Raw genomic sequence first — 13,921 nt, forward strand, 5'->3', positions numbered from 1 at the left:
GTCGCCCTCTGCCGACGGTGGGTGGGAGAGCTCTCAGAGTGAATGTTTCCGGGCCTGAGAACCGACCAAGAAGCTGGATGGCCTGTAGAGGGCGCGGCCGGCGCCCAGAGTAACCCACTTGGCCGTCCCTTCCTTAAGCACTTCCTGTCTGATCTCTATGATTCTCTGTTGCGTCATGGGAAGTTCCGGTAGTTTTCAATTTACTGTAAACAACAGGGACGTGCGCCGACCCGGAAGTGAAAACTGGAGCAGGCCCGGAGCAGTTCAGAAGGCCCGGTAAAGCGGGGTGCGGGCAGCTGTAGCCATGGCCGTGGCCGTGGCCCTGGCGGGGGCTGTGACCGGAACGGAGCTAGGCCCCGCGGAAGAACTCGCCAAACTCGAGTATCTGTCTTTAGTGTCGAAAGTTTGCACCGAGCTGGACAATCACTTGGGGATCAACGACAAGGACCTGGGTAAGCTCGGGGAGGCCCCTGAGGCCTCTGGGCTTAGGGTCGAGGGAAGCGAAGGAGAAATGAGGTTGATAGGCTGAGTATTGTGTCCGTACGAGTCTCTTTTTCTCTGTCGCAGACACTCGGTCCTGCGGAACCTTCGGCCCGGGGTCCCCGTTTGAGAACTCTCCAGGCCGAGCTGTTTAGAAACCATTGCCCAGAGCTGTCAGTGAAACCCAGAATGGCTATCGCTCCTGCTTCCTGTTTTTATTTTCCTCAGGTCCCAGTTAATTAAACAGCGTTAATAATAACAGCAGCAGCAGCAGCCGCATCATAATGATGGTGATAATGGCCGAGATTTATTGGCATGCCAGATGTTATGCACGGTGTTTTACTTAGGTTGTCTTACTTGGTCTTGTCACGACCCTGTGAGATGTATTATCTGTTTTTCGATTAAGAAAACAAGGCACTGATTAATTAATTAAGTAATCCCCCTCGATATCACATATCAAATGTGAGCCTGATCTGGAACCCAGGTCTTTTGAGGTCTGCCTTTAACAGTTCTCAACCATTAATTAGGCGTTTTGGGACAGACGGTACAGGTGGAGAACCCCAACCGAGGAACTGAAAAAGGCTAAGGGCCTAGAGCTAAGGCCACAGAAAAATGGAGTCCTTATGAAGGCAAAGGGATGGATGGAGTCAAGAGCATGAGTGGAGGAATTGACCTTTGATAGGTGGAGGGATGCCTGATCCATTAAAGTTTTTTTTTTTTAATTATTTAAATTTATTTTTGAGAGAGAGTGTGTGCAAGTGGGGGAGGGGCAGAGAGAGAGAAGGACAGAATCTGAAGCAGGCTCCAGGCTCTGAGCTGTCAGCCCAGAGCTGGATGTGGGGCTTGAACCCACGAAGTGTGAGATCATGACCTGAGCTGAAGTCGAAAGCTTAACTGACTGAGCCACCCCAGGTGCCCCTAAAGTCTTATTTAAATAATCCCTGTACCCAATGTGGGGCTGGAACTCATGACCCTGAGATCAAAAGTTGGATGCTTTTCTGACTGAGCCAGCCAGGCGGCCCATTTGATAGCCAGATGGCCCACTTCCTTAATAGGAAGGAGAACAGAGAATGTGGTTATAGATGAGGACAGGTTTAGGGGTTGGTGGTAGGAAGATGAGGGAGAGACATCTATTTGATTGTTCTGCTTTCTAAATGAAGATGAAGTTAAGTCACCAGCTGGAGAGATGGAAGGGAAAGGGCATGTGACAGAAGGGGTCCGGGGAATTAGATTGTGTGACCTTGAGTAAGATACCCAATTTCTCTGAAGCCCTTTTCATCATCTATGAAATGGGGATGATAGTTGCTTTTCCCAGGGTGACCATATAGCACCTAGGAAGATGCCCTGCTGCCAGTGTATTTTAGTTCACTTTTTTCTTGCTTCCCAGTCAAGATGTGCCTGTCCTGTATCATTTTCTCTCATTCTCTTTCTCTTTTAGATGGTAATGAGCAACACTCCTGTAGTTTACTATCTGGGTAATATGTTCTTTCATTCAGCAAATACTTACTGAGCCAGTGTTAAATTGTTTTGATGTTACCCTCATTATGTACAAAAGTAAAGTGAGGTGTAAACTCCATGATTTTCTAGCCTGTATATAACTGAAGACCCCATTTAATTTGCAAGTAAGCCACAAATACGCTTTTTCTGTTTCTAATTCCAACACCATTTATTCACATGTTTATTTATTTAAAAGATTTTACTTTATTTTTTTAGATTATTTATTTTGAGAGAGCGGGGGCTCACGTGTGTCGGAGAGGGGCAGAGAGAGAGGGAGAGAGAATCCCAAGCAGGCTCCACACTGTCAGTGCAGAGCCCGACGTGGGGCTTGAATCCATGGACTGGGAGATCATGAACTGAGCTGAAATCAAGAGTCTGACGCTTAGCTGACTGAGCCACTCAGATGTCCTGAGATTTTTTTTTTTTTTTTTAAGTAATCTCTACACCCAACATGGGGCTTGAACTCATAACCCAGAGATCCAGAATCGTATGCTCCACCCACTGAACCGGCCAGGCATACCTACCCCCCCCCCCCCCCCAATTTATGATGTGTGTTTTTTCCAGTACCACTAAGTAATTCTGTGACACCAGATCGGTGTCACTGAACTCAATGCTGACACTATCTGGAGATAGCATCAGATCCCACCGGTTAAGGGCTCAGGCCTGTAAGACTGACTCACCTTAAACTTCAGTTGCCATTCACAGTCCAGGTGGTCACCCGTGCTGAGCCAGTGGCTATAGATCAGAGGTTCCAACGACTCCCCTCCTTGGATTTGATAATTTGCTAGAGCAGCTCCCAGAACTTAGAAACATTTTACTTACTAGATTACTGGTTTATTAGAGAAGGAGATAACCCAGGGACAGCCAGACGGAAGAGATGGGTAGGACAAGGTATGTGGGAAAGATTGAGGAGCTTGTATGCTGAGTGCCCCACTGCCTCAGGTCTCCACTTGTTCACCTACCCAGAAGCTCTCCAAACCCAGTCCTTTTGCGTGTTTGTGGAGGCTCCATTATAGGAGGCATAATCGATTAAATCATTGGCCATTGGTAAGTCAACTCGATTTCCAGCCCCTCTTCCCCTCTCTGGAGGTCAATGGTGGGGCTAAAAGTTCCAGCCTGTAATCGCATGGTTGTTTTCCCTGGCAACCAGCTCCCAAATGACATTACCTAGGGGTTTTACTAAAGTCATCTTCTTAATGTAACAAAAGATGTTTTTCACTCTACACTTCCTGAAATTCCAAGGCTTTTAGGAATGCTGTGCCTGGTAAGGGGATAAAGACCAAATATGAATATGAATATGAATATAAATATAAATAAATATAAATAAGCATAAATATATACACACACATATACGTATTTAATGTTTATTTATTTATTTTGAGAGTGTGAGCGAGCAGGGGGAGGGACAGAGGGGGGGATGCAGAGAGAGAATTCCAAGCAGGCTCCCCACTGTCAGTGCAGAGCCAGATGTGGGTTTGATCCCACAAACCTGTGAGATCATGACCTGAGCCTAAAGCAAGAGTCAGACACTCAACCAACTGAGACACCCAGGTGCTCCAATGGACTTGTTTTTAACCACTAATTCATTTTTGGTAGCTCAGTTAATTTAATGTGCCCCCATATAATCCTGAAAATTAACAAAAAACAAAAACAACTGCCCTAACTAATGACAGCTGCAGTGTGAATATGCTGCTGATTGCTTTGAAATAGACTCTTGAACATTGCATGTCTAGCACCATATGACTGACTTCTCCCTCCACATTTCTCTACCGAATGTGGGCTTTGAAGTCAGATTGCCTGGGTTCCAGTCCTGGCTCCACCATTTATTATTGGGTAGGTCAGCATCTCAAACCCTTAGCCTCCTCGTCTGTAAAATAGGGCCAGTAATGGTACCTACCAGTGAGGGTTATGAGGATCATGGGGATAGCTCATGTGAAGCACTTAGCATAGTGCCTGGCATGTAGCAGGTGGTCAAAAGTCTTAACCACTGGCATTGCTGATACTAACTTGTTATGCGTAGGCTATGTTCATGTAGCCTGAAGGCATTTAGCTTTTACTTAATGTCCTCAAAAAAGTAAAGACAGGGGCGCCTGGGTGGCTCAGTCGGTTAAGCGTCCGACTTCGGCTCATGATCTCACAGTTTGTGAGTTCGAGCCCCGCGTCGGGCTCTGTGCTGACAGCTCAGAGCCTGGAGCCCGCTTCAGATTCTGTGTCTCCCTCTCTCTCTGCCTCTCCCCTGCTCACACTCTGTCTCTCTCTGTCTTTCAATAATAAATAAACGTTAAAAAAAAAAAAAAAGTAAAGACAAATGCCAGCATGGAAGTGGTATAGTAGCACTAGTTTATGTTAGTTATCCATGTTATTATTGTTATTTTTAGGTTTAAAATCCCGATGAAATCATTAACATTTTCTTGTGGGGCTCACAGTGTGAGGCTTATTATCTCAGCCCCTAATAAAATGCGCTTTTCTCCTGAAAGTCTCTTAATTAATAAGTAGCTCTAATATTAGAGATTTCAGGGGCGCCTGGGTGGCTCAGTCAGTTAAGCATCCCACTTCGGCTCAGGTCATGATATAACGGTTCATGAGTTTGAGCCCCGCATCGGGCTCTGTGCTGACAGCTCAGAGCCTGGAGCCTGCTTCAGGTGCTGTGTCTCCCTCTCTCTCTGTTCCTTCCCTGCTCACACTCTGTCTCTGTCTCTGTCTCTCTCAAAAAATAAACATAAAAAAAAAAAAAAAAAAGAAATTCAAACACTGGGCAGGTTTGTAGTGAAGAATTTGGGAAGCAGGTAAGTCTTTTATCAACTTGGAGATTGGACCATCCAGCAGCTGCCTGGCTCTCATATGTGGATTGAGTCTGACCTTGCAGAAACTGTAGAATGCATCCTACTGTGGGCTTTCATCAGGAGGGTGAGGGTGGGCTCTTGCTTTTGGACATTGTTACTTCTGGAGTCTGTATGACAACAGGTCACAGCTAGTAGTCTCATGAGAAGAGTAGGAGATCATCTGGGACAGTGAGGTGTGCCATTTTGTAGGAATATCTTGTTTTTGTTTCTAAAAATTAACTAGAACATGCACGGATAATCTTGGTACTCTAAATTCTCTTTCTTTACCCTCACTGGATAGTACTCTTTGGTTTCTATGACTGTTGGATTGGCTAATTGGTTTTGCTTTTAATGTAGTTGAAAATGATCTTTTGCTCGCCTCCGTTCCAGTTTTAATCCCTTTTCTCGTTTGCAGCTGAATTTGTGATCAGTCTTGCTGAGAAAAATACCACGTTTGATACTTTTAAGGCTTCTCTGGTCAAAAATGGTGCTGAATTCACGGTATGTGTATCTGGAGACCCCTATTTTGTTTTACTGTCACTATTGAATTTAAATTTTGGTAGGATTTAACATAGGATTTTGATAGAGAAAGGAGAGAACTTGTACATACCAATCAAAGAAACCATTAAGTGTGTAATTTTTTTTATGCCACCGAGCAGTGGTGATAGAACTGGATTTCCTGTGACACCTTCCTAAGAAAATGGGGTAGGATTTCCATCATTAAGTCTTTATGAGTGTTTATATCCTTGTTCTATGAATCTGGAAGTCAAAAACAAAAGAATTTAGGTTTTGGAGGTAGTTCTAAACCGTGGAAAATAAAAATGGTTGAAGGGAACTAAATTACCTTTCCCTCCCAAAAGTCCAAAAATATCCGCTTTATCCGTAGCTACTTTGCTAGGTTCACACCACATCAAATTGATACTCTGCACTTCATTTGTTCCAATTAGCTAAATTCAGCGATGCAGCCACCCTTTAAAGGTCATCCCATTTCTGACTGTTTTCAAGCACTGATTCAGGGGCTGATCATTTTTGTTCTGTTTCTTTTCAAAGGATTCTCTTATTAGTAACTTGCTACGCCTCATACAAACCATGCGGCCTCCAGCAAAGCCTTCTACTAGCAAAGGTGAGTAGGGCATCTGGCTGAGCTTCAGCCTCCAGAATGGTCTAGCTTGTGAGCATCCTGTAAATTGTTTCTGTCCCTTGCAGCAGCTGCTGAGCAAGTACACATCCTGGTAAAATTTTCCAAATGACTTAAGCTTACATAACCAGATGAATTCTGATGTATCTTTGCGCCCTCCCCAATGCCCACGTAGTTTGTAATCAACGTTATTTTTAGGAAATTGAATTATGTGTATAGTAATGTATATGAATAATATGTAGAAAAATGCCATGTTCTGTTTTTAGTTTGATGCAAATCTGATGTTAAAGTTCATTGTTAACCATTAAGAATATTAAATACATCTTTTTTTTTTTTAACCCTTTTATATGCTCTGTGATGAAACAAGATCCAGTTGTTAAACCCAAAACTGGAAAGGAAAAGCTGAAGGAACTCTTCCCAGTGCTTTGTCAACCAGACAACCCTTCTGTCCGGGTACTGATACCATTTTGAGAATGTCTCTTCTAATTGGGTATTTCTCTGAGCCCTGTCCCTTTTGTGTGTGTCATTAATTACTGGTTTTACGTTTGTGTTCATTGTAATATGTTTTTCTATTCTAAGTTTACTTATTTATTTCAAGAGAGAGAGTGTGTGAGCTGGGAAGGGGCAGAGAGAGAGGGAGAGAAAGAAACCCAAGCAGGCTCCACGCTGTTAGTATGGGGCCCGATGTGGGGCTCAGTCTTACAAACCATGAGATCATGACCTGAGCTGAAATCGAGAGTTGGACGCTTAACCGACTGAGCCACCCAGGAGTTCTCATTGTAATATATTCTTCTTTCTTTATTTTTTAAAAATGTTTATTTACTTTTGATAGTGAGTGAGCAGGGGAGGGGCTGAGAGAGGGAGACACAGAATCTGAAGCAGACTCCAGGCTCTGAGCTGTCAGCACAGAGCCTGATGCGGGGCTCAAACTCATGAACTGTGAGATTATGACCTGAGCTGAAGTTAGATGCTTTACTGACTGAGCCACTCAGGGGCCCCATAATATAGTTTTCAAATTGAAAGCGTTGGATCACTCCCTGAGCATGTACTATACATAGTATAGTGTTAAAGAGTTTAGAGAAAATACTTGAGGGAAATGGGATTGAGAATTGTGGGAAGCAGTGATTAGGGCTATGAAATAAGGTTCTAGAACAGATACTTGATGTGTGAAGTGAGATTTTTTTGCTCTGTTATGTGTTCGGTCTAATTTTTTTTAAGTGTTTTGATTTTTAAATTTTATTCTGGCAAGTGTTTATTGAGTACCTACTATGTACCAAGCACTAATCTAAGTACCAGGGATACAGCTGTAAACAAGACAGACAGAATGTCTGCTCTCTTGGAGATTACATCATAGTATTGGGATGGGGGCAGGAAATAAACATGTAAACTCCACTAGTGGGGAGGATACAGGCAGTAAACAAGTACACTGTATAATATAGCTGATAACAATAAGCACTGTGGAAAAAAATTTAGCAGGTGAAAGGGGGGAAGAGAGTGCAATTCTTTAAAAACACTTCTTTAAATTCTTTAAAAAGAATTGCTAGAATTCTTTTTTTTTAAGTTTTTTTTTTTTTTTTTTTTTAACATTTATTTATTTTTGAGAGACAAGCAGGGGAGGGACTAAGAGGGAATCAGACACAATCTGAAGCAGGCTGCAGGCTCCGAGCTGTCAGCACAGAGCCTGACACAGGGCTCGAACCCATGAACCTTGAGATCATGACCTGAGCCAGTCAGATGCTTAACTGACTGAGGCACCCAGGCACCCCCCTAAGCCTTCTTTTTAAAGCATTGCTTTTTAAAAATTTTAACATTATTTTCTATTTATAATACCTCTTGCATGCTTTCACGGGAGGGATGATGGCTAATTACCCTCCATGGGCTTGTATTAAGGACAAAGGGCATTTGCCAGATGTATCAACGGCTTCCAAGAGTGTTTGCTCACTCCTTCTGTCTCTCTCTCAAATGGTGTTGGAAATCTCCACCCGTCTCTGCTTCCTTCACATAAGTGGTCAGTGATGTAGGGGCTGTCAGGTTTGTAGATGTACCCAGAATACAGATTCTTACATGATTTTCTTCCCCTCCCCTCCTAACTTTGCTGGCCTCTGGTGTTGCAGACCATGCTGGATGAGGATGATGTGAAAGTCGCTGTGGATGTCCTGAAAGAACTGGAGGCCTTAATGCCCAGTGCAGCGGGCCAGGAGAAGCAAAGAGATGCAGAGCACCGGTTTGTCCATCATATCCTATCCTTTGGAGGCTTAGGATGCTGCGATAATTGAGTTTTGTGGGCCAGCTAAGCAAAATTTGGGACAAGCTTACAGACTCTAGACTGGCCATGTACTGTATTGTTAGATCTATTTTCATTGTTCCCTGCAAAGAGTATTTATGCAGAAAACGCTGAGACGTTTATAAGTTAGAAATCAGGGTTGAAGGAGGCACTTGTGACCTCATCCTTTATGGGCCTACAGGGATGTCAGAGAGAAACTAATTCAACTCAGCACTTAGTAGGTACCTGACATGTGCGTGGCACTGTGCTGGGTGCTTGGGGATGCAGAGGTGAAATTGGGCTGGTTTCGTTTTTAAAACAAATGTTTGTTGATTTGTTAGAGACAAGACAAAGAAGAAGAAGCGGAGCCGGAGCCGTGACCGTGACCGCGACCGCGAGCGTGACCGGGAGCGGGAGCGAGACCGTGATAGAGACCACAAGAGGAGACACCGGTCCCGCTCTCGGTCACATTCCAGGACCCGGGAGAGGAATAAAGGGAAGTCTAGATATCGGTCTAGGAGCAGAAGTCAGAGTCCCCCCAAAGACCGGAAGGACCGGGACAAGTATGGGGAGAGGAATCTGGACAGATGGAGGGATAAACACGTGGACCGCCCTCCCCCGGAGGAGCCTGCCATTGGGGACATTTACAATGGCAAAGTTACCAGCATCATGCAGTTTGGATGCTTCGTGCAGCTAGAGGGATTAAGGTATTAGTTGGTGATCTTCTTTCAAACCTGTGATAGGCAGAATTTCTCTTATCGCTGAGGATTTTCATATTTTAAAAAGTTGTTACGATTAATGTCGCTTTAATCAAATCAGCCATATCAGGTTGTTAGAATTTGACTTTTATTTGAAATGATATATAGCCACACATTCCTTACTCTCCCTTCAAGAGATCTGCCCTTTTGCGCACTGAGACACATGAGAATTTGTGCCCCCTAGCCCCATGTCTTTTCTTTGGGAGGGTGGTAATACTATTTTATTTTTTTTAACCATCTTCTTGGTACTTTCCTCTTGAGTTTTTGAGCTTAAGACCATTTCCTCTTGTTGAGTTCCAACAGGGTGGAAATTGGTTGGGGAAAAGGTATTTTAGGCATGCTCCACATATATGTGACTCTCCCTCAGGAAGCGGTGGGAAGGCCTGGTGCACATCTCTGAGCTCCGGCGAGAAGGCCGTGTGGCCAATGTGGCTGATGTGGTGAGCAAAGGCCAGAGGGTCAAAGTCAAAGTGCTATCCTTCACTGGGACCAAGACCAGTCTGAGCATGAAGGTAGGTGAGATATCCAGTCTGTTTCCAGGTCTTAAAAAAACATTTTTTTTAATGCTTATTTATTTTTGAGAGAGAGAGAGAGAGCGAGAGAGTGCGTGTGTGCATGCGAGCAAGGGAGGGGCAGAGAGAGAGGAAGACAGGATCTGAAGCGGGCTCTGCACTCAGAGCAGAGAGCCCGATGCAGGGCTCCAACTCACGAACTGTAAGATCATGACCTAAGCCGAAGTCAAATGCTTAACCAACTGACCCACCCAGGCGCCCGTTTCCATGTCTGATGGCCAAGGAAACAAAAAGAGGACAACAAATGAGTTAGTTCCTTTTTTTTTGTTTTTTGTTTTTTGTTTTTTGCCTTAGGATGTGGATCAAGAGACTGGTGAAGATCTAAATCCCAATCGACGACGAAATCTTGTTGGGGAGACCAATGAAGAGACTTCAATGAGGAATCCGGACAGACCCACTCACCTTTCCCTTGTCAGCGCCCCTGAAGTAGAGGATGACTCTCTGGAGCGCAAGCGCCTTACCCGCATCTCTGATCCAGAGAAGTGGGAGATCAAACAGGTTGGGGCCATTTGCCTGTATGGCTTCATAGCCATTCTGCATGTAGCGTGGTGGTTAGGAGTGTGGGCCCTGGAGCTCAGTGGCCCGGGGAACTTCCTGGCCGCTTACTAGCCGTGGGATCCTGAGCCAAGCCACTCTACTTCTTTGTGCCTCAGTACCCTCATCTGTGGAACAGGACAAGTCGTGGCACCGTGGGGATTAAATGAGGCGGAAGAAGTGGAGCACTTACGTTAGTGCCTGCATGTGGTTAGTGCTGTGTGAGTTCTTGTTTCCACCATTCCTCAGTACATATCAGAGCCAGGTGACGGAGGCAAATGTATCATGGTTCCTCACCCTTGAGGAGCTCAAGGTCTAGTGGCGGGAGACAGATGGAAATATAATTGTCAAAGTTGGATGTTACATAACAGGGAATGTGCACAGTGCTGCGGAAACCAGGGAAGGGGCAGATAATGCTTCCTGGGGGCACGACCCTTGAGCCCTGCTTTTAAGCGCCACGTTGTGCCCCCTAGAGATGAGATATGTGATGTTTGAGGCCCTGCAATCCCGGTCAAAAGAGGAAAAACCTTGGTTTCCTATGTGGAACCTCTGTACTGCAAAAGAAGAATTTCGATCCCAGCAGGTTACAGATGTCGCTTCTGTCCTTTCACTAGATGATCGCTGCCAATGTCCTTTCCAAAGAAGAGTTTCCGGACTTCGATGAAGAGACTGGCATTCTCCCTAAAGTGGATGATGAAGAAGGTAACTAGCCACTTAGATTGAGCAGGATTGTGGATCAGGAGGACAGTGGATGAGTTGAGCAGTTGGGTAGGGTGGTTTAGATGTAGTTTAGCCTAGTGGCTTAACTTATTTGTTTCCTAGGTATTACCACTCACTACCTCCAAGAACAAGGGCTTCTCCAGGTTGGAAGCAGAAAATTCATTTTTCTTTTTTCTTTTTTTTTTTAAAGGTGCAAATTGGTTTCTTTTTTTTTCCTTTTTTTAACTTAAATTTTTAGAGAGACACAAGAGTGCACACGTGGGGGAGAGAGGCAGAGGGAGAGAATCTTAAGCAGGCTCTATGCTGAACGTGGAGCCCAAAGCAGGGCTTGATCCCACGACCCTGGGATCATGACCTGAACCAAAATCAAGAGTCAGACGCTCAAGCAGCTGAGCCACCCAAAAATTCATTTTTCTGAGAGATGTTTATATATTGTTATACTTTTTGGTTATGATACATATTCAGGATACAAAAAATTCTGATTATATTTTGAGGAGGAAATTTCATCTCATATTCTTAGTAAGTGTTCTGCAAACCCTGGATCCAAGTAGATTACCTCTGAGTTGCCCTGGAAACAACTTTTAACTCAGTCTAGTAACAATTTTTAAAGATTGTGAAATAAATCCAATAAGACATATAATTGATGTAATAAAGGAACACTTATGTACCTACTACTCAATTTAAGTGGATTTTTTTTTTAAATTTCTTTATTTTGAGAGAGAGAGAATGCCAGGGAGGGACAGAGAGATGGAGAGAGAGGATCCCAAGCAGGCTCTGTGCTCACGGCACACGACCTGGGGCTTGATCCCAGGAACCGTGAGATCATAACCTGAGCCAAGATGAAGAGTCAGATGCTTAACTGACTGAGCTACTCAGGCGCCCTGGTTAAGTGGAATTTTATCAGCAGCTTTGAAGCCCTTACATGTACCCCTCTGATGAAATCCTCTTACTCTTTTCTCTGGGTAACCACCGTTCTAAATTTTGTGTTAATTATTCCCTGCTTTTTTTTTTTTTTTTTTTAACATTTTAGTATCTGTATATCTGTCCTTAAACATTGTCTTGTTTGGTCAGTTTTTGAACTTCATTCCTTTTTTCTGATCATGCTTTTGATATTTATCTATGATGATTTTTATAGTTGTATTTCACTTTTGCTGGTGTAATGTTTTCTGTATAGAAATTTACCATAATTTATCCATTTTGCTTTCCATGGGCATAAGGGCTATTTCCGGTATTTTGTTTACATATAACGCTATTATGAAATTCCTATTCTTGTTTCTTAATACACATAGCAGGACCTTTTCTTTTCCCTATATGTGTAGGAGAAGAATGACTGGGTAGTAGGAAATGTGTGATTTAAACCTTATGAGGCAGTCCAAATTGCTTTCTAAAGTTTGTGTTTCAATTTACACCTCTTTTTTTTTTTAAAGATTTTATTTTTGGGAAGCCTGGATGGCCCAGTCGATTGAGCTTCCGACTCTTGGTTTTGACTCAGGTCATGATCTTGTGATTTGTGGGTTTGAGCCCTGTGTCAGGCTCTGTGCTGACAGCTCGAGTCTGCTGGGATTCTCTGTCTCCTTCTCTCTGCTCCTCCCCTGCTTGTGTGTGCACCTGCTCTCTCAAATAAAAAACACTAAAATCATTTAAAAAAGAGACTTTTGGTTTTAACTAATCTTTGTAACCAATGTGGGGCTCAAACTTAGAATCCCAAGATCAAGAGTCTCATGCTGTACCAACTGAGTCAACCAGGTGCCCCCAATTTATACTTTTATCATAAGTGTGCGCTCCTGTGGCTCTATTCTTGATGACAGTAGGTATTGTCCGATTGTTCAACTTAATTTTTTTGCCAATCTGTTGTGGGTTAAGTTACTCCATAATGAAGTTGGGTGGAAAATACCTAGTAACATTTGGAATGTTAGACCACGTTTTTCTACAGGCTTAACTTCTTTTGGAAGTAGTTCCGCTGATCAGTTTTTAGGCCAGAACATAAATGCTCAGAAATACCTGGAGGGCAGGGGAAACAGTCATTTCCATTAGTTTCACTTGGATTGCTGTCTTTTTGACCTTGGGAGCTATCTTTGATAAAGATTGCTGGTGCCCATGGAAACCAGTTGTGGTGAAAATGATTGGCTATTTCTCTCTTATTTTTTTGCTAATTCTTCTTTGGGGGGACTTTTAGATGAAGATCTTGAGATCGAGCTGGTTGAGGAAGAGCCTCCATTCCTGAGAGGGCACACCAAGCAAAGCATGGACATGAGCCCTATTAAAATCGTTAAGGTGAGAAATGCTGGGACTCTAACTTGGACACGTCACATGAACTTCTTTTCCCTAAAGTAACTGTTCTGTTTTTCAGAGCAGGCTATTACATCCATGTAAGCAGAACTCAGGCTAGAAGGTATATTGACTGTTGGTCAGGGTCTAGAATATTGTTTTAAAGGGTGACTTACGGCTTTGTTACTTTGGACTTTTTAATTCTTTTGCTCTCATTCTACTGTATTTTGGGAAGAAAGAGGGGAATAGGAGTGTTTGATCTATCATTGCTTTTGCCCTTGCCTTAGGGGCTTGGATAATTACCTTACATGTTCAAAGGCAGTTTTGAAGCATTCACTTGACCATTTGGGGCTGGCCCTCAGTGGAAAGCGGGTACTGGGAAAGACAGAGCTGTGAAGAGAATCGTGGGAAGTTGTGATAAATTTTTAGGTTTGGAGAAGGGTATTTTATTTTATTAATTAATTTATATTTTGGAGAAGGGTATTTTTAAAGTCTCCCAGCCCAGCCATCCATGCAGTGCTTGTAATTCACTTGTGTCCTGCAGTGTTCCTCCCATGTAGTCTTCTATCTGCTTGACATTGTTGGTGATAGAGAACTCATCAACCCTTAAGGAGAGCCATTCCATCTCCAGATAGATCTGATTATTAGCTCTTCTGTAAGCAGAGTTGAAATCTCTCATTGAGGCATCCATGTTGGTCTTAATTTTAGTTCTTGGGACCTTACAGAAGAATTCTTATCCCTTTCTTGTCTGTCCTATCTCTCATGGGGTTCTCATCTTCAACCAACACCCCCAGTACCTCCAGTGTAGTATGGTACATCCTTCTAGGTGGGTCTCGTTTTTTAGATTCAAGGGGCTTAACATTTACATT

At 43.5% G+C, this 13,921-nt stretch overlaps 1 protein-coding gene across 1 annotated transcript in view; it reads left to right on the forward strand.

Moving 5' to 3' along the window:
• The first annotated feature begins 202 nt into the window (after window positions 1-202).
• The window catches only part of DHX8 (DEAH-box helicase 8), a 30,561-nt gene continuing 16,842 nt past the window's right edge, over window positions 203-13,921 (forward strand). The window contains exons 1-10 of the mRNA XM_015086799.3: window positions 203-452; window positions 5,215-5,300; window positions 5,850-5,922; window positions 6,305-6,390; window positions 8,052-8,161; window positions 8,542-8,907; window positions 9,326-9,470; window positions 9,825-10,028; window positions 10,679-10,766; window positions 12,961-13,058. Coding sequence (XP_014942285.2) covers window positions 305-452; window positions 5,215-5,300; window positions 5,850-5,922; window positions 6,305-6,390; window positions 8,052-8,161; window positions 8,542-8,907; window positions 9,326-9,470; window positions 9,825-10,028; window positions 10,679-10,766; window positions 12,961-13,058 — 1,404 coding nt within the window. The 5' untranslated portion in view covers window positions 203-304. The remainder of the gene's footprint in view (window positions 453-5,214; window positions 5,301-5,849; window positions 5,923-6,304; window positions 6,391-8,051; window positions 8,162-8,541; window positions 8,908-9,325; window positions 9,471-9,824; window positions 10,029-10,678; window positions 10,767-12,960; window positions 13,059-13,921) is intronic.

This window comes from Acinonyx jubatus, chromosome E1 (genome assembly GCF_027475565.1).
Source record: "Acinonyx jubatus isolate Ajub_Pintada_27869175 chromosome E1, VMU_Ajub_asm_v1.0, whole genome shotgun sequence".
NCBI lineage: Eukaryota > Metazoa > Chordata > Mammalia > Carnivora > Felidae > Acinonyx > Acinonyx jubatus.